General features: G+C 33.9%; 1 protein-coding gene across 6 annotated transcripts in view; it reads right to left on the minus strand.

Annotated features, from left to right (window-relative positions):
• TDRD3 (tudor domain containing 3) overlaps nucleotides 1-22,831 on the minus strand; it is a 134,199-nt gene that overhangs the window by 84,724 nt on the left and 26,644 nt on the right. For all 6 annotated transcript variants that reach the window (XM_074329352.2, XM_074329351.2, XM_019750792.3 and 3 more), the window contains exons 2-3: nucleotides 12,140-12,224; nucleotides 7,246-7,311 (exon numbers count right to left, since the gene is read on the minus strand). In XM_074329352.2, coding sequence (XP_074185453.2) covers nucleotides 7,246-7,311; nucleotides 12,140-12,224 — 151 coding nt within the window. The remainder of the gene's footprint in view (nucleotides 1-7,245; nucleotides 7,312-12,139; nucleotides 12,225-22,831) is intronic.

Consider the following 22,831-nt stretch of genomic DNA (forward strand, 5'->3'; position numbering starts at 1 on the left):
TCTGAAGGTGGGAAACTACCCCCCAAACACAGGAGGAAAATTCAGGTTCTAGGAATCAAAAATGTTCACTATATTTATCTTCCATGCGGTGTTACCAGTCAAGAAGATTTTGTCAAGCTCTGTTTTTTATAGTGTGTACAATAAGACAGCTTTTCTTGGTTGATTTTCTAAAATAGAACTAATGCCATATATAAGGAGTGTGTGAGTGTGTATATATGTATGTATACAGTTGACCCTTGAATACGGGTTTGAAATGCACAGGTCCACCTATACAGAGATGTTTTTCAATAAATACTATAAATGTATTTTCTCTTCCATACTATTTTCTTAATAACATTTTCCTTTCTCTAGTTTATTTTATTGTAGGATTACAGTATATAATACATATAAGATGCAAAACGTGTGTAAATCAACTGTTTGTTGTTATTAAGGCTTCCGGTCAACAGCAGGCTGTTAGTAGTTAAGGTTTTGGGGAGTACAAAGCTTTATGAAGATTTTTGAGTGTGCGGGGGCAGGGGAGTCTGACGCCCCTAATCCCCTCTCTGTTTAAGGATCAACTGTGTACGTATACATACATACACACCCTCCTACCCTAACGTTTAAAAAATGCCTCCAAATGGGGATCTGCACACTCTTCCTTCACTGAAAATTGTATCGCTAAAAACTAACAGTCAAGCAAGAAAAGCAACCTGTGTACTTCACCCAGCGGAGCTGGCCTCCCCTTCGTGGTGGGTACTTCTGACCTAACATTTGTTCACTATCCTGACGTCGTTGGTTTCTCAGTCTCCCACTGGGTTGTGTGCTCCAACAAGACAGGCCTGTCCTATGGAACTCTGCATCCCTTGAACTTAGCACAAATATACATTTAAAACCTTCTTGATAAATATTTCCTTGTGTTTTTACTACAATTTATTCAGCATTTATCAGCTACACCAGAAAATGTAGTCGGATATTTACATAAGTTATTCAATTTACTTCCAGAACTATAATGTTAGGATCATTTGTGTATCTTAAATGACAAAATAGAGAGCAGAAGGAAAATTACTTTGCCAGAGGTCACTCAGCTAGTAAGAGGCAGAATTAGAATTTAAATTCTGTCTCACACCAAAAACGTCTTCTTTCTATTACGCATTCTAAAACTATGATAAAATTTGTTACGTGCTAAAAGCAGATGTACCATGTTTCCCCCAAAATAAGACCTAACCAGAAAATAAGCCCTAGCATGATTTTTCAGGATGACATTCCTTGAACATAAGCCCCAATGTGTCTTTCGGAGCAAAAATTAATATAAGACCCGGTCTTATTTTGGGGAAAACATGGTAGGTATAAAAGGCAATAGGAATATTAACTGTTAAAAATTCATTCTACTTGAAAGAGGTCAAGAAAATTAGAAGAAGTGGCATTTGAGTTGGGATTTGAAGAATAAATAGCAGTTTGTCTGGCAACTTAGGGAAGGACATCCCACGCACGGGGCAATTATTACAGTGCTGCAGCAACAAGACTGATTTTCAGGAAGTGGCAGTTCCCTCATCTCCAAAGGACAACGGAAGGCAGTGATAATGTCTATTTTCAGTGCTGTTCTGAAGACTACACACATAATACATGTAAATTGCTTAGCATGGGGCCTGGCACCGAGTAGGTTCTCACTGAGGAAAGAGGAGGAGGGGGAGAGTTTACTGAAAACCAGGGTCCGCCTGGGTAAGTTAGGGGCTTGTACCAGAAATGATCAAGAGGAAAGCAGGTCAAAGGTACCAGGGACACAGAAGAAACAGCATGGGGAAAGTGGTCCCAAATCCTGATCTCAAATTTTTCAAACGATATTCATATACAGAAAGAGAGTTTCAATGTAAAAAAGTCAATAAACAAGAATAAAAGAAAAATTTCTGAATCACGAATGGGGTGGTATAGTTACCAAATGATCTAAAAGTCTCTATCCCTTAGAAAATTTTGAAACAGGATATTATAAACGCTTGGTAATTTAGAAGTAGGCAATGTAATCATGGTTAGGTTTTCCCAACCTTGAAATTCCCTGTAAAAAGCATCACTTTATACCTCAAAGTAACAGCAAGGCAGATAATTTATTTTACTCAATCATTTGGAGTAATGACAGTAAATGAAATACAAGGAAAACATTGTGGAATCCCCAGTCGAAAGTATCACTTCTCCTGGTGTGTCATTTGCTTATTTCCACATCAGTATACATCACCTCCTTAGCTTTTGTTCTCTGGGAGAACTCCAAAAAAAAACAAAGTACAGTGAACAGTTTGCCTCTCAATTAAAAGAAGAGTATCTAATATATGTTGTTTTTTGCAGTCATTTTTAAACTCCACAGAAGTTCTGTTAATAATTACCAATAAGCACTTTAAAACAAAGCACAGTAAAATCGGGTTTCATGATCCACTACTCTGAAAAATAGAAGCACATTTAATTTTAGTAACTCACTAAAAGGTACACTGGTAAATTGTCTTATTTAGCACAGCATAAACTAACATATATGAAACATGATAGAATTTTATTTAAATTAAAACTTTTTTCAATTTTTCTGTTTAAAAACATCTAATTTCTAGACTGAGGGTATGCGGGCATTCACTTCAAATTTTAAGACAGGGAAGCCATCTTGTGGTTGATGTTGGAATAGCCAAAGCTTTGAGAAGGTCACTTACATTTGGAAAAATTAGGTCTGTCATCACAGTTTCACATTTAAAACGGCACATACAACCTGTCAGTCCTGGGACTTAGAGGAAAAAAAACAAACACAGAACTGAAAGCCTTTCCTGTTAGGGTTCCACAGTAATGCATGAGGTCATCACCAGACTGGGTAGCAAAGTATTTTCACATTAACCTGTATTTTATAATTAATTTCTACACCTTGGTTCGGAAACTAAAGCTATGAAAATAAGTGCAGCAAAATAATAAACTTAGAGAAGAATATGAAAAACCTTAAACAGTTTACTAGGAAGCACAGTTTTATTTCTTTTGGTGTCATGACTTTTCCCCATGATTCTTAGTTTACAAACTACCATGTTCCAGGACCTGATAGTATCTGAGGAATGCAAAACCTGCCCTGAAAGACTCAGGAGATGCAAAATATGGCTTCGCTACCACACATCCCACCACTGTCATAATCTTTATGGCCTAAAAACCAAACATAAACTGCCTCTGGGAAAAATTTGTCACACTTGGAAGCCTAGAGAAAAATGTCATCTTCCCTCTCTCACACTTTTTAAATTTGTCTGAAAACTTTGCATCAAGGTTAAGGGCAACGTTATGGAGAAAACACAGGATCTGCAAAATCATGTTAAGAAGTGAATGGAAGGAAAGAGGGAAGAACCTGAGCAAAACTGTATTAATTACCAATAAAGTTACTTGCGCATTTTGCCATTCTCCTTTCTCCCAAATTAATCGGTGATAATTAAGAGTAATTATGAAGACTTCAGTCTCCAACCCCAGATGACGTGCCCTCCGAAGGCCCCAGACTGGTCTTACAACAGAAGAGATGTAAACTCAGTGTGACTAGGATTAACTCCTCGTCTCCTAACTACAGACCTGCAATCTTTCTGACCTGATCGCAGAGCTATCAGCTCTCCATTCTTCCTTTCCACCTTCCAATTCCCAAATGCTGAAAATGGTGTTATCTAAGTCTTATTAACTATAATGACACACACCATGTGAGCATTTATTTTTGGCCTCTCGGGAGAGGAAGTTTAAAGAGGCCTCTCTCTACACTACTTGAGTCTACCTCCAAAGAGGACTCTGCTGTCTTGGGGCATCTCCAGCACCCTGTACCACCCTGCGATCCAGCCAATAAGCTTCCGAAGGGGTGGGAAGACAGGTGGCTGAGGCCCTATCAGAGGGACCACAAAGACCACCGCGGGCTGCTCCGAGGATGGCCTCTTCCTGCCTTTAGCTTCTTAAATACTGACTGGGACCAATGCTGTCCAATCCTCATTATCCTTTGGCTTTCTCTCTTTAAAAAGGTAGTATCACAGGCCGGCTTGGAACTTAGTAGAAACAGGAGAGCTTTTGGCTCTGCTTTGATTCTATCACACTCAGATCCACGTAGCTCAAGTAACAGAGTTCCGCCTTCGGGTTGGGGGTCAAAACCCAGTCAGCAATGAAGTATCCATTGGCCTATTTCATTGACTGGATTCCCCTGGAGATCGCTCAGTAACAAGATACTCAACCGAGGTAGTAAGGATTCACGCACTCTTAGATCTCCAGGACTAACTTGCTCACAACCCTCAATCCTTGCCAGACGCAGTGCACTACGCTCAGTAAGTCATGTACGTTACCTCGTTTAATTCTTCGATGTCATCAGGGAGATGACAGTTGAATGATAAGAAGAATAGAATCTAACAAGATAAAATAACTTAACAGAAGTCACTAAGACTAATAAGCAGGAGAATCAGCATGGATTTAAATAAGTCCAGCCCCAGGAGGCTAAAATCTGTACTATTCCAGTATGTTACCAGTCCCCAAAGGTTCATCCTTCCTCTCCACACCCTCTCTAAAACACACCACAACCATCCTCTGCTTCCTGAGACAACTGGTCTATCTCCTATTTTCAGTTTTCTGTCAACATCAGTTTTTGGAAAGTTAATTTCCAGTATGAATCTATTTGGAAGATCACTAGGTAACCCAGATTTTTCTTTCATTCATTCATTCTCTTTTAATATAAAAAGAAAACAAGAAAATAATATTATTTTATATCAAGATCTGACATGTTCAAGGAATAGACAGATTACTTATTCAACTACTCTGCTTATTAAATGTTGCCCTTTCTTATGCATAGATTTAAAAATTTATTTTAATTTTTTTTATTTTAAACAAGAACTACAACATATGTACATAATTTAGTGACTGGAGCCATGCTTTATGATTCAGTCACCATAAACATAGTAAAACACTGGTTAATAAAACATTCTAATAAAGACACCAATATAGTGGCTTTTACTGCATTAGTCTTATTTTACAAAGAAGCACAGTAATTCAATTCATGTCAACATATATCCCTTAAATATTTACTTTGGCCTAAAAATAGTTATAATATTTTATATAAAGTATAGAGTTTTAACTGAAGGCAAATAAAATGAGTAATTTCTGTGGATCATATTCTAAAATTTCTATTAAAATTATTATTCAAAACATCTTTACTAATGCTGTGGAGTATATTTGGTGTTAGAAGTAGGTAATGAAGGAAAATACATAATCAAAGAGGAAGAGCAGAAAGAGGGTATCCAACTTAGTTTGCTTCACGTGAAAAGGGCTTCTTTCATATCTTCTCATTTTGTGTATGAAGTCACATTAGCATAAAGAATATTTTTAAAGGATAAAATTTGACACAGAAAGTTCTACTTTCAAAGATTTTAAGTTTTTGTTTTTCTTTTTAATTGTTGTCAGCTGCATTCAAAGGAAATCCTAAAGATACCACTGTGCAAAACTTTTCAAAGGAAAACCTGCTCTGAGGTGAAGGGATCAGAGAGAAAAGTCTCATCAGCCCCACCCCATGAGTTTATAGCAGAGAGGTGGGTTCTCAGAATACCTAAATATACAGATTGAGAAAATGGAAAACCAAACACCCAGAAAGCTTCAATTTTTTCTTTAGGAAACTAGTGGAAGGATGCACAGACACTGCTTTGATGTTAGTTACATTTCCTGTAAAGAATTTTGCACTCATCAGACCTGTCCAAGTTTGCTGCCTAATCTGGAGTTCTATAACTCAGCAGTTTTCTAAGTATGCTTTCCAGACCAGCAGAATCAACATCCCATGGAAACTTGTTCAAAAATGCAAATTCTCAGGCTCTATCCCAGTTCAGTGGAATCAGACATGGGGGTAGGGGGAAAGGTGGGGAAAGGCTGGCAATACGTGCTTTAGCCAGGCCTCATGGTGATTCTGGCTACAATGAAATCTGAGAACTACTACCACAACCAAAAAAAGAAATGTAAAGAAACTGGAGAGGACTCTGAGAAGAACAATGAAGCTGAAGGAAAAGTTTGAGACTGAGCATAAACAAAGGAACCCATAAATGGCTTCAGCAAAAGGAAATCTGTATCAATGACATTTACAAGTCTTCAAGTATACGAAGAATTATTCACAAGGGAAGGTAACCAGATGTTCTCCCTTTCCCCAAGGGAAGATAAAGACATTACTGACTTTAAGTTGCAGCATTAAGAAATTTAGATTAAAATATAATTAAGGTTTGCTGACACAGTGTTGTTAAACATTAAAAAGAATTGCTGAGGAATTTATAGAACCTCTTCTCTTAGTATCTGCCTCAAAAACTACAGTAGATCAGAAACTAACATGCTTCTTTCCAGCGACATGATTACCATCTATCGCATAAATGAACTAATATTTAGAAATGTGAAAAATACGTTGTTACATCACAAACCTTTTAAATTATCTAAAATTTAAAATATCTGAGGTGCAATAACTACTTTAAATAAGAGTGTTAAAATAAGAATATTTATTCAAACACAAAACATATACATTGAAAGCATTTCTTTAAATATGGATAATGATGTTCCTTAGTAGTTCAAAAGGTAACCAATAGCACATAGAAAATTTTTATTGACACAATTTATATGTATTTTCAGAAAAAATCGAATAGAAATGAGTAAGAAGTAAAAAGACTGACTAGTTGGTATCTAAAATTTGTATCCTCTTATTTTAAAAAGATCACTGAAAAATATCATAACATGACTATAAACACACACACATACATATATATATATATATATATGTATATATATATATATATATATATATATATATATATATGCATATATAATGCAAAATGACAGGAATAACCAAACACAATAGCTTTGCCAAATTACTCCTAATATTCTCTCACAATTTTATACTTTTATTTTAATAAGTTCATTAAATACACATGGTAATTAAATAAACATGGTAACAGGAACTAAAATAAAAAGGTACACAAAGGTCCTTGTCTTGAGTTCTGGTAATATCTGGTAAGTCTCACATGCCAAGTGTGCCATAGTTACATTTCCTAAAACAAGCTTTTTAAAAAATGTTTAAAAGTCACCAAAAGTTTAAAAGTTTAAGTCTTAATAACTTTCCATGTGTATAGGAAATCCCTATAATGATGACTCTGCGAACTGTTTGTCTCCAAAACATTTGGCAGTTGCAGTCTTTATCAACAAAAAAGAATTCCAGTAAGTTAGCAGAAGTTCTTATTTACTGTAGTTAGCATAATTTAGGAAGTTAACAGGTTTCTTTACCTTTTCTACCTTTCCACCGTTGATGTCACTGGGGAGGAATTTCTTGCCAATTGTTCTCAAGTCTGTCTAAAATAAAAATATTATTATTAAAATATAATTAAAGAGAAAAGTAAATCTAAGCTCACAAAAAAAAAGATGAAATTACCTAAGATTTGTGGAACAAAATTTAAATAAATGTCTTTGAGGTGATTGAGATCTATACATATAATCAGTGTTTTCAAATAACACAGTCCCATACATACGTTATTAAAAGTACACTAGTAGGTTGAACATTAGTATCTATATCTGTCTATCCATCTATCTATCTATCTAGTCATATTTCTTTAGGTAATCTTTTAATTTACTAAATCTTCTCTACTAAAATCTAAACCTTGATTTTATGCAAACTATAGTCTTGTTTAAAAATTAATGCCAGAATCCAAAAGCCAACGAGTACTTTTACATAAAAGTATATGTCTTTGACAATTGAATCTATATAACCTTGATACGCAGAGACATGAAAACCTTGATACGCAGAGACATAAAAACACATAGGCTATGATACTGGTTACATAATATACAAATACCCAGGGAACAATTCCACTGCAACAGCAAGAAGTACAGTAAGAGTTACCATCCTAAACAATTATTGAATTTGCTTAAATAAATTACAGAAATTGAAGTTGGTGAACAAATAATTACAGGAAAATGAAGAAACACACATTACTCAGCAAACCAAAACAAAACATAACAAGGAAAACATAAGAAATGACTAACATAAACAAAGTTATAGCATCTCTGACATAAAAACAGAACTTCAACTACACAATCTACATAAAAAGCAGAACTTTTAAAGATTTTGTCCTCTTTAGAACTGAAAACTAAACAAATTGTAAGAAATTTATTCAGAGGAAAACTGTCAATACGCATGAAAAAAGACCTAGTTATTTAAACTAAGATGTTTTCTTGATTACTGAAAGTGTAAGGTTAGATTAATAAATTTGTATGTTTTTTTTCTTCCTTAAAATATAGTAAACAGTAGTTCTTGATCACCTTAAGACCAATAAAAGAAAATAAGAGTTAGTGTGTATTTAATCACATAAATTATAAGGGATAAATTTATGTTAGACTTAAGAAGAAAAGACTAGATTAAAATTATTAAATATGAAATTAATACATAAGGAGAAGTAGAATAGTCTTAACTATTATTGAACTATCTATGATGGAACACCTAAATAATAGAATATCCTGTTATTTGAAATATCCACATGTGGTCACCTTAAGAAAAAAGCATATGTTATACAATGCTTTTGTATAACAAAAAGATCTTTCCAGTATTTTACTACCATGATTCATAATTTAGTTCTCAATACAATGCAAGGATCACTCCTAAACTAAAACTCATCGAATGGAATTGTCAGGCAAACTAAGCCCCAAATCTAAATACCTGTGTGACAATGCTTTAGGTTTCTCTTTTTTGCAGTCTCCATTAAATAACAGAGTGAAAGAATTATAAACCATACCTCAAATTGTAGCCTTTTCACTTTGAAAATATCGAGTAACATCTGGGGGAAAAATACTTTCCTATACTACCCCTCCCTATATTAGGGTTGTTTTGAAGATTAAACGTTAATACACGTGAAGCACTTGGCACAATGACTTGCAAAGAGTAAGCATTTAGTTAATGTTCACTATTATGTTTATTTTAGTGAATATAAAACATATGCGCTTTATCATCTGAAAATGTATAACCATTAAGTCAATAATACAACTAACTGGTCATAAAAATATAGGCATTATTTTAAAGTTACTCAAAGGTATAATTATTTAAATATATATGAGAAACATAATGCATACAAATTTTATGATGCACCATGGTCCCTCGTTTCTGGTTTCTATTAATAATTATGAACTATACTGAATAAAAATGATGCATTAATATAAAGCAGAAATGAGCATTAGAATAAAATTCTAAACTTTGATTCATTGTAAACTGTAATTAACTAATATGACCTCGGGCCATGTCACAAGTTCTCTAAATCCAGTTAACTTATTCCTCTATAAAAGAGAAACAAAAAATCACCAACCCTATCTCACAAAGTTGTTGCAACACTAAAAGGAGCCAATATACTCAAAGTCTATATAACTTTTAAAGTGCTATACACACATATAATTAATGTTATTTCATTGTTCTTTTAGCAAGAGGAAAATGACCTGCCGAATCTTTAAATATCCTAAATTCAAAGTCAATGTATAGTACTGCAAAGATAATTTTAAGATTCAGATGTCATTATATCAGGATTACTAGGACAAATGGGTCCAAAAATACATTTATATTGAACATAAAAAATTATGCAGGAGAAATATTGAGCTTTTAAATGCACAAGCATATGCTCACACACACAAAAGATTCCTAACTATGTATTCAAATAAGTTAAACAGGCTACCTAAGTGGTAAGCTATTTTACATTATGTAGAATCTCAACAACAAAAAAATCTGTTTTTAAATTTTTACCAATCACAGTATTCAATAATTTAAGACTGGGGTATCACTTAATTTTTTTCTGAATAATTCAAGTATTTGCACCCAAAAATCACATGATAGATTTCAATGTTATTTCTTGATATTCTTACTCCCCATTCTACAGAGTGAAAAACTTAAGAACCCTCTTTTTCAATACAAAAATCTGCATAGAAAATAGTACTTAGCAGCTCTGAGGCTACTAATTTAGAAGGGCCTACTTCACAAGGCTGGCCCTAGGCCGGCATCTAAGAACTTTGCACTTGTACTACTTCCTAACTAAAAATGTGGGTCACTGCCTAGACTATTTGTAAAAACAATGTGATTTATCGTGCATACCTGCTTTTTTGATGGGCGAGTCTAGAATGTTGTTTCATGTCAGGCAAAGAGTACCTCAGGAGCAGCCCAATAAAAGTCTTGGGTACAAGTCTCTAACAGACTGCCCTGGGCAGAAAACTGTATACATATTTTGGCATTGTTCACTGCTGGATAAAGGAACAAGTCAGCGTGTCTCCCACAGGAGGAAGAGAACATAAGAAAGCTTGTGCATGAATTGTTCTCCTGATATGTAATAAGTTACATAAAATCAGAATCAATAACACAAGTCTTTCTCAACTAGTGATTAACATCCCACAATCACTCAAAAGTTGAAAACTAATTCAACGTAAATATTATAAATGCCTGATTGTATTTAAAGGTGATAAACTTGAAAAGTACATTATTTGGTGTAGATTTCATGCTGATTAAAAGTATTTTTTCCCCCTCTTACATGGCATGATAACTTGGATTGGCGTATTCAACTATATATTTCAGAGAAAATGATAAAGACAAATTAATTCATTATGATAATGGTCATCATGTACCTCTTAGGTGCATAGGACAAATACTTGATTTGTTTTATTTAAAGTTTCACACCCAATTATGAATAGTTCATTGCTATTTACCTAAGCATATAAATAAGACAAATAAAGAGTAGAAGACTGTCACAAAATTTCTTTCCTATCATCTTTAGGATGTTTTTTAATAAACAAAGAAATTGAGACTTTACATTTTTTAAAAGTGGAATTCACTAACTTGGGTGCAAGTCAAAGAAAGTCAAAATATCTGGGGAATATTTCCATTTGTAGTCATAGATAACCTGCATACTTTCTTACTAAAAAATTGAAAGTAATATTTAGCTCAGAAACAAAAAAATAGATCTCGTTGGTCTTACTGAATAAAATTTAGAGACTGAAAAAAATGATTTTTCAAAACATAAATTTTATCTGTTTAAACCCAAGTTTAAGTATATAAGTATAAATTTAAGTGACTTGAAAAGTTATATATGTATTTATATTTTAAATGTTACCAGTTGCTGTCCTTTCTGCTTTATGTTATACCTATTTTACAGTAATATGACTATCTTATTAATTCATTACATGTCATAATATATAAATTTGATTAATGTTATACCTATTTTGCAGTAATATGACTCTGTTTTATTAATTCACTATGTACCATAATATATAAATTTGATTAATAGATTGTTATTGTAAAGACAATATAAAAACTCCCACTGGGGTAACTGCAAGATTGAAAAAAGAGTATTTGTTTACTTACATCTATATTTCAAACAATTTGTATAACTCTTCAAAATATCCAAAAGCCAATCCCAATTATGGAAAAGATACATATATTCAGATGGGTGGAGGGAGAGAGAATGGAGAAATACCTACCAAAACATTAACAGTAACTATAAGCAGCTTTCATTTTCTTATGTTAGTTTACTGTGTTTTCTGAAGTGTTCTACAATATATATTACTTGTATCAGCAGGAAAAGTTATTTTGAAATAATAAATTCAACTGTCAAAAGATTATAACCTAACTAGAGTTTCTATTAAATGGCAATTTATTTTAATGAATCTGATCAGTATTTATTGCTATTATATAGAAACTGCATATTTTACAAAATTCTATAACTGATCACTGGATTAAAATGTAGAGTTGGGTTTTTTGTCTTTGTTTTTTTGTTTGTCTTTGTTTTGTTTTGTTTTGTTTTTTATGAGAAAGTGCTTTGTTATCCACAGAAAGGGCTGAAGAAAGCCTAGGCAGTACATACTGATTGTACTTCCCTAAATACAACTTCAGAAGTTAAAAATATAGAGTTTTAGTTGCATTTTTCCCTTTTTTCATTGGATTCTCTATAATAGATATTAAAAGAAACATATATTTCTAATAATTGGCTGAGACGAGATCACCAAATTCAACAAACGTCACTATAACTTAAAAATGGACAATAAAAATATGTTTCTATTATTCCAGATTACTTATACAATCTAGTTTATTCTATGACACGTTTTTCATGAATGTGGCTTCCAGATTGAAAATGTTTGTAAGTTACTAAACAAAACCTACATTGAGAGCAATCGGGATGATGTCATTGATGTTCACTTTATCTGGAGAACTTGTACAAGCTTCAATGCCTTCATCTGAAAGGTACCTGTGAAAATAAAATAAATGGCTTAATATTTTCTAAAATCAAAATTAACCACAATTATTTTTCAGTCAACATGCAATTTTGCTCCCTCCTGCGAAATTTTCTACAGATACTAGGGAGAGTCCTGGACAGTCTTTGTTTATTTACTATCTCTGACAGACCAGAATGGACAATATGCATTTTTCCTTTTTTGTATCCTTAAAGGGATATTGTGTTAATATAATTGTCCATATGCTTTCCAAGAAAAGTTATTTAAATATCAACATACTGCTTAAGGAATGCATAAGATACGCTTTACTATTATACAAATATCTGACTTTAAACATTTGTAACACAGTAGGCTGAGATTGAGATGCGTTGTAAGGACAGAACTAAAAACAACATAGTTTTAAACTTAGTCCAACAGAAGTTTCCTCTGTGTTACTTTCTCACACATTAACATCTCAAGTTCCCTTTCTTTACCATCATGTTCCCAGAAATCGTTCAACTATTGACTCCAAGTGGTATAAAGATGGGCAACTTTTTACCTTATATCTTTTCCTTTTCCTGCCTCTTTTCACTTTTTCTACTCATTGTCCTATTGCCCTTCATTCTTTTATTCATTCTAAACCCACCATACACCTGTCGCCGACAACAATAAATTCACGGTTACTGAACCTGAGGGGGTGGGGTGATCATCTGTCTCTATCCATTCATCCATGCACAGGATGGCCATTCTGCAATTCTTTGACAAACGCTACAATTCAGGTATCATCCCCTCCGAAACCCACTGTAAAAACGCCAGCTAGCATTCGACGTGTTTTGTGACCAACTCCCTTAACCAGAAGGCTGGTGTCAGTACTGCCACTGCAGGCATGTCCGCACTAGAAGGAGACGGGTCCTCCTCTGACAGAGCAAACTCACGCTCACTGCTGACGGCCAGCAATTCCACCATCAACCTGCAATGCTACACCGACGCTGGGACACCTGTCGATACAAACTCTGCCTGGAGACAGCAACCCATGAGTATGTGCCTTTAGGACACACAATGAATGATTTCTCCAAGGTAATAAAAGAGCAAGTGAAAAGAAGAGAAAGTGATCATTTAAGAGTGGAAAAGAACAACAGGAGGTTAAAGGTGATAAGCCTATGAACAAGACCAAGGAGATAAAATCAGGAAAGTACATATACTCGCATAAATCAAAGCAAGACTGTGTTAGCAAACTAGATACTAGTGAAAGTCTAAAACCACGGCAGTGCTAAACTACAATGATGAATGAAGGCAAGTAGTTAGGTGGGATACAGAGGAAAAACAGTGTTGGGTATGCAGAGGAGTCAGTAAGAATAAATGGACGGGAGGTAGTTACAATAGTACATAAGTGACCACGGGATACAAATGCTTGCAGTCAGCACAGATGGTTAGAATCCTGCTTTCGTTCAAAACGGCTAAGTTAACGTCCTTATTATCCTGTTAATCTTTCACCGTCATAGCCACTAACTGCACTTGTCATTAATCATCTTAAAAATTCAGTTCTACAAATATTAATTAAGCCCTTATTTATGTGAAAAATATTATGTAAATCAGTAATAAGATTAGTAAAATGCTGAAAATGAAACACCTGCCTTCAAGGAGACTATAGTCTTATGGTAGAGACCATAACACAACACATAAACAGTTATCATACAAGGCCAAAATAATAAACAAAATGTTATAAGGGCTCAAAGTGGCTGGGGGATGGGAAAGAATGTATAGAAAAGGAATACTATGAGCAAACACATGGAAATGGAAGTAAAAAAGTGTGGAGCACTGGCTACAGGTAATAAGCTAGAACATTCTGACTAGAAAATGAGGAAAAAATGATAAATAGGTATAGGTTGACACCAATTTTAGAAAGCAACAGTGTACAATGACATATGGGTGATATATTAAATGCTAACTACAAAACACAACTTTCAAAATTTCTCCATAATGGGGAAATAATATGCAATGTCTAATAAAATGCTTTGTTTTCTAGACAGGCAACACTTTAGAATTAAAAGATTGTAGGATGTCGGAGAAACTAGAATAGATCCTTAAAAATAATCAAAATTCACCTCTTCAATTTTACAGATGAAGAAAAACAGGCCCTCATACGTTACTTAAACTTGTCCCAAAATACAAACATAAGCGATGCAAAGTTAAAACAATAATGCCTCCTGTGTCCCAGTTCAGCCATCTTTTCATTATAACTTGCCGTTTTTATTTATCAACTAATGCTGATATTAGGAATATGATCTTCTCATAAACATAAGCCAACATCTACACAAATCAGTTAGTTTCCTAATCAACTGGACACTTCAACACACACACAAAATTACAACCAGGCAAATTCAATCAGTGAGCTCCAAAATGTATTCAAGAAGAACAGATGTAGTTTCATAGTAAAAGATCAGGAAACGAATACTAATTAATAATTAGAGATTCAAAAAAATGTTTTATCAATAAAAATACCAATCCCAAATTACCAAATGCCACAACATAAAAAAGGGAAAGTCTACCTAAAAAATTCTAAAGGCAGAAGCCGTAAGGGGGCGAAAATCTGACTTTATTAATGTATATAAGTCAAACATCATATGATTTCTTTCAAATAATTCCTGTAAAAGGCTTCCTGAATATAACAAATTCTAAAACATGGCTCAGTCTCAATTTGCAAGTGTACAAGTGTCCCTCACTCATGCTTCTTATTTTGAAAAAAGGACTTGAGCCTCACAGCTTTACTCATCACCAAGAAACAGGAGACCCAGTCACACCTCTCCCCAGTAACATATTGGTCAACCTTCTGTAAATACTGGACCATAGTCACAGAAGGACTGAATCTAAATTAACCAAAATTTGGGTTTTACAAAATTTTGTGTTGTTTGTGTAAACATTTAAAACTCCAATATTACCAATGAATAAAACAAGGAATAAAAGTAAGTCTAATGCTCAAATAGGCTTCAAGATAGACCAGAGTCACGCAGTAACTGAAAGAACAACACAAAATTCACCAGCTGTAAAGTGGCCATTGAGAAAGAAAGGAACGCAGGCAAGCCAGGTCTGGTCCCAGGGCATGTCCACACAGGGGACCTCCAGGGAAGAGAACTGTGTCAGTTCCCTTGTGCCACTGTTGAGCACGTAAAACTCAAGGGCATGGACCCTAAAGAAGAAATAAACCCCAGAGGGCTCTTGTTGACTAAAGCAGCCAACAAAGCACACTTTTTTTTCTTTTCTAGTGGAGATTTTGGAAAAGTAACATTATCAAACTACTCACTCATTACTATGATGAACGAAAAATATATCAGAATACATGTTATTGGCAAGCAGGGTTAAATTTTGGCATGACACACAATAGATTAACATTTTTCACTAATTTTACCTTCAAATAATGCCATTTAAAATCACAACTTAGTAAGTGCCCAAATTTTTTAAATAAGATTTTAGAAAGTGCTTCCTTTTTTCATAAATAGAAGTAAAGATGTTAAAATTCAGTCTTCCTCGGAGTCACCTAATTTGTAATCCTGAGCAACTCTTTTTACTTCAGAAGTACAAGTTTTAAAATTAATTAGTATCCACCAATTTGGGGGAGAGGAGGTTTCCCATTACAAATAATGAATACATGTGCTATAAGACGGGTCACTCAGCCTAAGTACCACTACCAGAACCATCATCTCTCCTTCAGAAGTCACGTGGGCATACAGAACACACACGCCCAAACTACAGTTCAACAAACTCAATTGGCAGAAAACTGTGACAAAGCAAATACTACCGTTTTAATCTCTTTTATTTGATCCAGACAGTGGATCACCATTACACGTCTCACTACCAGCAAGGGAAAAGGAGAGGCAATTTTCCTTTTACCTATTCCTCTGAGAGCAGGTAAAACCTTGAGTCTAACTTCTCCACCGGCTCTGATGAACGTACAGAGGAGGATGGAGACAAACTGGAAAGGAATATCTGCCCTAACGGAAGGGGGAAGCCATCACTCAGCTCCAGTGGACGCTAGGGGGACAGGAAAAGCAGTGATTGTCAGATCTTCTCATTTTTCACTTTTAATGCTTTTGTAAAGCAATGTACAAGCCACACAAAGCACGTTTCAGCCAGCATGTGGTGCACACACTCTGTGCTTTCTCATCGTATTAGCGTATTAAGGTTAACTACTTCTTTGCTCTGGTACACTTCCAAGTTGTCTTTGACATGCAGGGTTATGCCGTTAAGTGTCTCTGAAATGATATACTATTCATGGCTGACATTCTTCACAAGCAAAAGAGGAAAAGAACTATGTCTTTCAGGTCACTCCGTGTGACACTTGCAGAGCAATGAACATCATTATGCATGTAGAAAATGTTCTTACTAGAGTTGTCTATGTCAGACTCAGAAGTGTCAAATCATTTAGTTTGGCCAAAATATTTTATGAACTGGAAATATATAGACCTCACCCTTATCTCAGACTTCCAGGCTCCATACATGTTTTAAGGAGGGGTTCTAATTGTCCAGAAACAGTAAAAAGTAAACACTGACGTTTTCTTTTCCTCTACCCACCTCCTCCAATCCAAGTAATGAATGCATTCAAGCCTGAACTGACACCTGAATCCCTAAAATAATCAAAGACAGAATCTATTATTGCACACACAAAGTAGGCTGATGACGCATGAAAATTCTTTAAAATGCCAATCGAAAAACCAAGAATGAAAACATTCTTCCCAAATGGAAAGGGGCTCAATCAAAAAACGACGGAGATACCGAGACGATGACAACTACATGGTGGTCTTAACTGTCTCTGAACAAAACCCAAATCAAATGGTCTCATGTGGTTTTTGGGGTCTCTGATCTATACGTGAGTATTTGTGACCACATTGAGATTACTGGCCCACATATGTTATCCAAATACCAAAATGGGAATTTAATATATAAATTCCTCCTTAACCACAAAGAAAATAAAGACAACAAACTCCTAATTAACCAACCTAATATGGGGACAGGAGAGAATAAAACAGATAATCAAAAACATTGTATATATTAAAATGTATCTTTAATCTTAGCAAATGTGAAAGTTGGCAACTTCCTGCAAATTCCCACAACATTACAAAATAATTTTGAAAAATTACCTGAACAAAGATCGCTCTGTTCATTCTCCCTATCCTGTTTCCCTCCCCACAGTGTAAGTGGATGGTAATATATACCTGCCCCAAAATTTGTTTTTTGCTATTATTCTTATACCAGACAGAGACACTGAAATAATAACTTGCTAAAATACCCTTCGAGGGCAAGGGGAATGGCTTATAAACTCCTATTTACAGATAGAGTTTGGGAAAATACAGTATTTAATCTGATTAACAAGATTAATAAGGTAATAAGGTTACTAAGAATTTGGACACAAACCTTGCTTCAGATATCTTGGTACAAATGAAATCAATATATTCATTATAGTTTATAGATACATTAGGGGTGAAAAAAAATCACCAAGAAGAACATAAATTGGTACAACAGCAGTAAATTGAATGAATCCATGGACTTCCATGCCTAAATCGTGATTAAGGACAGCCAACAGAAGGGTCAGAACTCTAGCAATGGTAAATCAGAAGAGGGAGTACTATGCCACACATATGGTGAAAACTTTTTAAGAAAAATTCTTTTATTTCCACTTCCCTTAATAACTTAGTGCCTCTTATATCACTACCATTTTTTTCCTTCTTTAAGCAAAGTGGCCACCTACTATGCCAAAATGATACCACAATTTTTATCCCAACAAATACAATAAAGACCCAAATCAACTCTAGCTTAAAATTTAATTTTCTCCATCAGTTATATATGAATCAATCAGACGAATCAAGTTATGTGTTATTTAAAGCACCTCTAAGTAAAATCACTTAGTGTTGATCTTAAACTATTTTCAATAAAAAATGAACTCTTTTAAAATCCTTTTTTTTTTCAGTTTTTACTTTGTAAGATTTATTTGCATGCACACATTTATATTAGTCCCATCATTTAGCTCACCTATAACTTTAAATTTTTTCCACACATACAGTACACACACATACAGCATAAAATCTATTTAAATTTCTTCTACCCTAACTTTTCAGATTGTTACATTACAAAAATAAAAACATCAAAAGCAAAGAAATCATCATGAAAACCTTAACATTTTAATGCAAATGTTTCATAAAATTAACCTGCACAAAAACTGAAAGGATAAATATGCAAAAAGTAAAATTTGACTTCGTACTACAGAAACATCTTTTTTCTAACTACACAACTTCTAGACATGTAAAGAATTATGAAATACCTTGATACATCAAGTTTAACATCCATACTACTCAAACTTCCATTTCAGGGGTCACACAAAATTTTTTTAGCCCAACATGAAAGACTGAAAGATGGAAATTAGAAAAAGTACTAGGGAAAATCCTTTGTAAAGTTGTATCTAATTTGAAACATGTAAAAGTGTTTAAATTCTGAAAAATTGAGACCTAGATTTGTTTTTCAGCATTTCCTTTAAAATGCTGAAGATTTATTAGCTAATTCGGAAGGATGTACTACTTGAAAACACCACTAGATGACAACCTTGCTTCACAAGTAAAATATTATCAGCCTATTATCAGAAGCTAAGACTCCAAAGACGTACTACACTAGCTTTAAAATAAAGGTTTCTGACATCTACTGGGGTTTTGTTTTTGTTGTTGTTGTTGGGGAGTAGATATATCAGAAAAAATAAAATAGGCGATTATTTTAGAATTTGCGTTTGCTATAAAGATCACTCAGGGTTTAAAAACACTCATTTAGTAAACATGCAAGAGATACCTCCTCCTAAGAAAAAAAAACTGAAGTATATCAAAAGACAATTTTCTCTCCTACATTCATCCTTTGGAGATAGAGACTTATAAAAAGTACACATAATTTATTACAAACTAACGCGTTTTGCTGTGGAATGTTACAAAGACTATTTTCAACATTATTTCAATAGTTGTTTTTCTCTGACATTAAAATACATAAGCATGACAATTTTAAGATAACTATAAGAAGATAAGTGATAATAAATTACAACTTCCATCTTTTATGACCCATTTTCAGATATTAAAATATTTTCTCCATATATAAACCAACCCATTAAGACATTATCCCAGAATGCTTATTTAGCATTTAAAAAGTATCACAACTGAGCACATAAAAATTTGTAAATAATTCCTTCGAAATTCTATAACAGAGCTATTACAAAGTAGAATGGCAATGGGTGCTTATGTTATTATTCATTCTTGCAAACCAAGTCTTCACATAAATTTAAAAGTATAAAATGAAGGCCGGGATATTTTCACTTTCATTGGAGATTTTAATTTATGTCCTTCCTCTAATTCAATATTTTCACACTTTAATCCAGAAGCAGAACTGAGGTTATTTTTTTAATAACTCATTTTAAAACGTAAGATTATTTGATGTTTCTGTCATCTTTTCCTCAACACAAAGGGGACAGCTATAAAACCACACATCAGGCGGAAAGGCTCACGTCCGGCCCGCAGTCCTGTGGACTGACTCCTGCAGTACATAGAGCAGCAGTATCTGCAGAGCCCACGCCAAGGACGTCTCAGGATCAACCCCAGGAGACTGCATACTCTGTTAAGAAATGCGATTTAAAAATCTAAGATACCATAACAAAAATTAGGAGGCATTTTTGAGTAGCTTGGAGAGACTATCATCTGATCTGTACCTTTTTTTTTAGTGATATAGAACTAGATGCAAATCTCAGCCTCACTCTTTAAACATATGGGATCCTAGGCAACTTACCTAATCTTTCTGTGCCTCAGTTTCCTCTCCTATTAAAAAACCATGGAGCCAATACTGACTATACTGATGGATAGGGTTGTTCTTAAGAATAAATAAGACAGCATGAAATACCTAGCATATGCTTGGTAAAAAGTAGATGCTAAATAAATATTAGCTGTCTTTCTTATTAAACACTGTACCTTTGGTGTTTGTTCTGGAAAATATTTTCAAAACATAATGATACTCAAAGATGTCTTCAGGGTTCTTAGAAAAAAGCAAAAGAATGTAATTGCCTAACAATAAAGGGAATTTCCTTGAAGGCTACAACTAATAGTGAAAAGTGTGTATGAATCCTTATTGGAAGACTGAACTACGTATTTCTAACATACTACTCACCTGCAGTTCACTGGGAACTGAAAGTGGCAAAAAGATGGGAAGAATTTTATTCTTTAATTTGTTGAAATCTTCCAATTTTACATATATGGGTGAATACATATATATATATATTTTTTTTTATAACCTACCATGTCGACAGCCGAGACGAAAAAGCTACATATATATTATTAGCAATATAAAAATAAGTTACTCCATGCAACTGTAGAACTGTTTCTTTTTTATCTTTTTGTTGTGTGTAGAACTGTTTCTGCCCCAAACAGAATTTCCAATGCAAACTATACTGCCATTATTTTTTCTTAATCTGCCATTTATGTCAGAATTTAAAACAGTGTCAAGAAACAGCTGATAATAAGTTTAAAATTCTACAGTACAGAGAATTACAACTCTAATATCTAATTTTAAAATTAGACATATTTTACTTATAATTTAAACTAATGCCATTCATTCAAAACTTTAAAAATGACAGTCTGCTACTTCAATTATCATAGGAAATTATGAAAAACACCAATTTATTTCTAGTGCACGTATCATATGTTTTACCATCTAACAGCATAACAATTCTCCATAAATTGAAATGAAAAAGGCCTAAAATAAAAAAGGGCAGTCACTTAAATATCCTACTAAATTTATTTCTAGTGCACGTATCATATGTTTTACCATCTAACAGCATAACAATTCTCCATAAATTGAAATGAAAAAGGCCTAAAATAAAAAAGGGCAGTCACTTAAATATCCTACTAAATTAAATAAGTAAATATTAAACAAAGAAGTGAATTTTTTTGCCAAAAGAATGAAATAGTCCATATATATATCTTAGTCAAAAAATATGAATTAATAATTCTAATTTTCAGTTCTTTAAAATGCATTTTCAATACAGAATGCTTGGCATTGACTAAATTTTTGAAATTGAAACATTGTAAGTAAATTTTAAAGTTCTAATTTTTGAGCTTAGAAGACATAATTTATACATAGCCCTACATCTCTTTGTAGTGGGCTGATGGGTGGTACCCAAATGTCCTTACCTGTGGAACCTGTGAATGTTAACTTTATTTGGAAAAGTGGTCTTAACATGTAGTTAAGGGTCATGAGATGATTACCCAGGTAGGCACTAAATCCGATGGAAAGCGTCCTTAGAAGACTGAGACAGAGGGAGTTTTCAGGCAGACACACAGAGGAGAGGCCTCGTAAAGATGAAGGTGGATACTGGAGTGATGAGGCCTCAAACCCAGGAATGCCAGCGACCACCAGAAGCCGCGAGTAACTGACCCTGCCGGGACCTCTGAGGGGAGTGTAACTCTGCATACCCCGTGGTGTCAGCCTTCTGGCCTCCCTCCAGAACGGTAAGAGTCCCTTTATTGTTTTACACCACCCATATACACGGTAATTTGTTATAGCAGACAAAGGAAATTAATATACTTTTAATAAATTTAAGTGATTATTTGAAAATAATTGATTCAACTAAATAAAACAATTTTTGAAAGGTCATCCTTTAGATTAGAAACGATGAAGAACACTTTCTACTCAATTTAAATGCCTTGATTCATTAATTCTTCCTGAATGAATTTTTTCAGTGAACTTGTGTGGTTTGCTCAAGTCTATAAATAATAAAATAAAAACTGTACAGAGGTATAATAAAACAATGAAAGTAGTCCTCCAATTCTGCCAAAAATAAACATTATTAGCGATCTTGGGTATATTCTTGTAATACATATAAATTGGAGTGGAATTTAGAAAGAAAAATTTGTTTTTAAAAATAGACTCATTTTATACAAAAGTTTCTGAAATAGGCCTTTTCATGTAAGAACATATTATCGCCAACTTCCATGCCAAACATACAGATTTCCCTGTCTCAGCCTTTTCCATAGACGCACAGTACTCCTTTCCATATAGGGAGTGTACCATAATTTAACTATTCAGGTTGTTTCTAATTGTATAGTATATTTGTAGACACATATTAGAGGATGAGTATTAATATTTTTGCAAGATATATTCCTAAACATCGTGGCACTGGATTATATTATACATATTAGAATGGGCAAAAATAACTTTAAACTCTGTAATTATGAATTACTTTGTGTTTTGGAAATATTTAAATGTTTTAATGAAATGATTCTTTTTAAATAATTTATTTTAAGAAATGTTCATTGATAAACAAATATCCCTAAAGAGCTTTACAAGTAACAAAGCACTTTCAGTGACTGAATACGAATTCAGATAAATGACATGGTCCCTCCCTACCCTCTCTGAGTCAAGGGTGTTCAACTTGACATACTTGACTCCTATGATTCTCATACCTATTAGGTGTGTGTGTGTGTGTGTGTGTGTGTGTGTGTGTGTGTTATTATCTCTATTTAAAAAGAGAAGAATCAATATATGATCTCTAAAGTACCAGTTCTGGGTATGATGAGGTAAAGCCCTACTGGACATATGATGACACCCTTCCCCTTAACTCTGCAGAAAA

The sequence above is a fragment of the Rhinolophus sinicus genome, chromosome 16 (genome assembly GCF_057876585.1).
Source record: "Rhinolophus sinicus isolate RSI-liver-muscle chromosome 16, RSI-T2T, whole genome shotgun sequence".
In the NCBI taxonomy this organism is placed as follows: domain Eukaryota; kingdom Metazoa; phylum Chordata; class Mammalia; order Chiroptera; family Rhinolophidae; genus Rhinolophus; species Rhinolophus sinicus.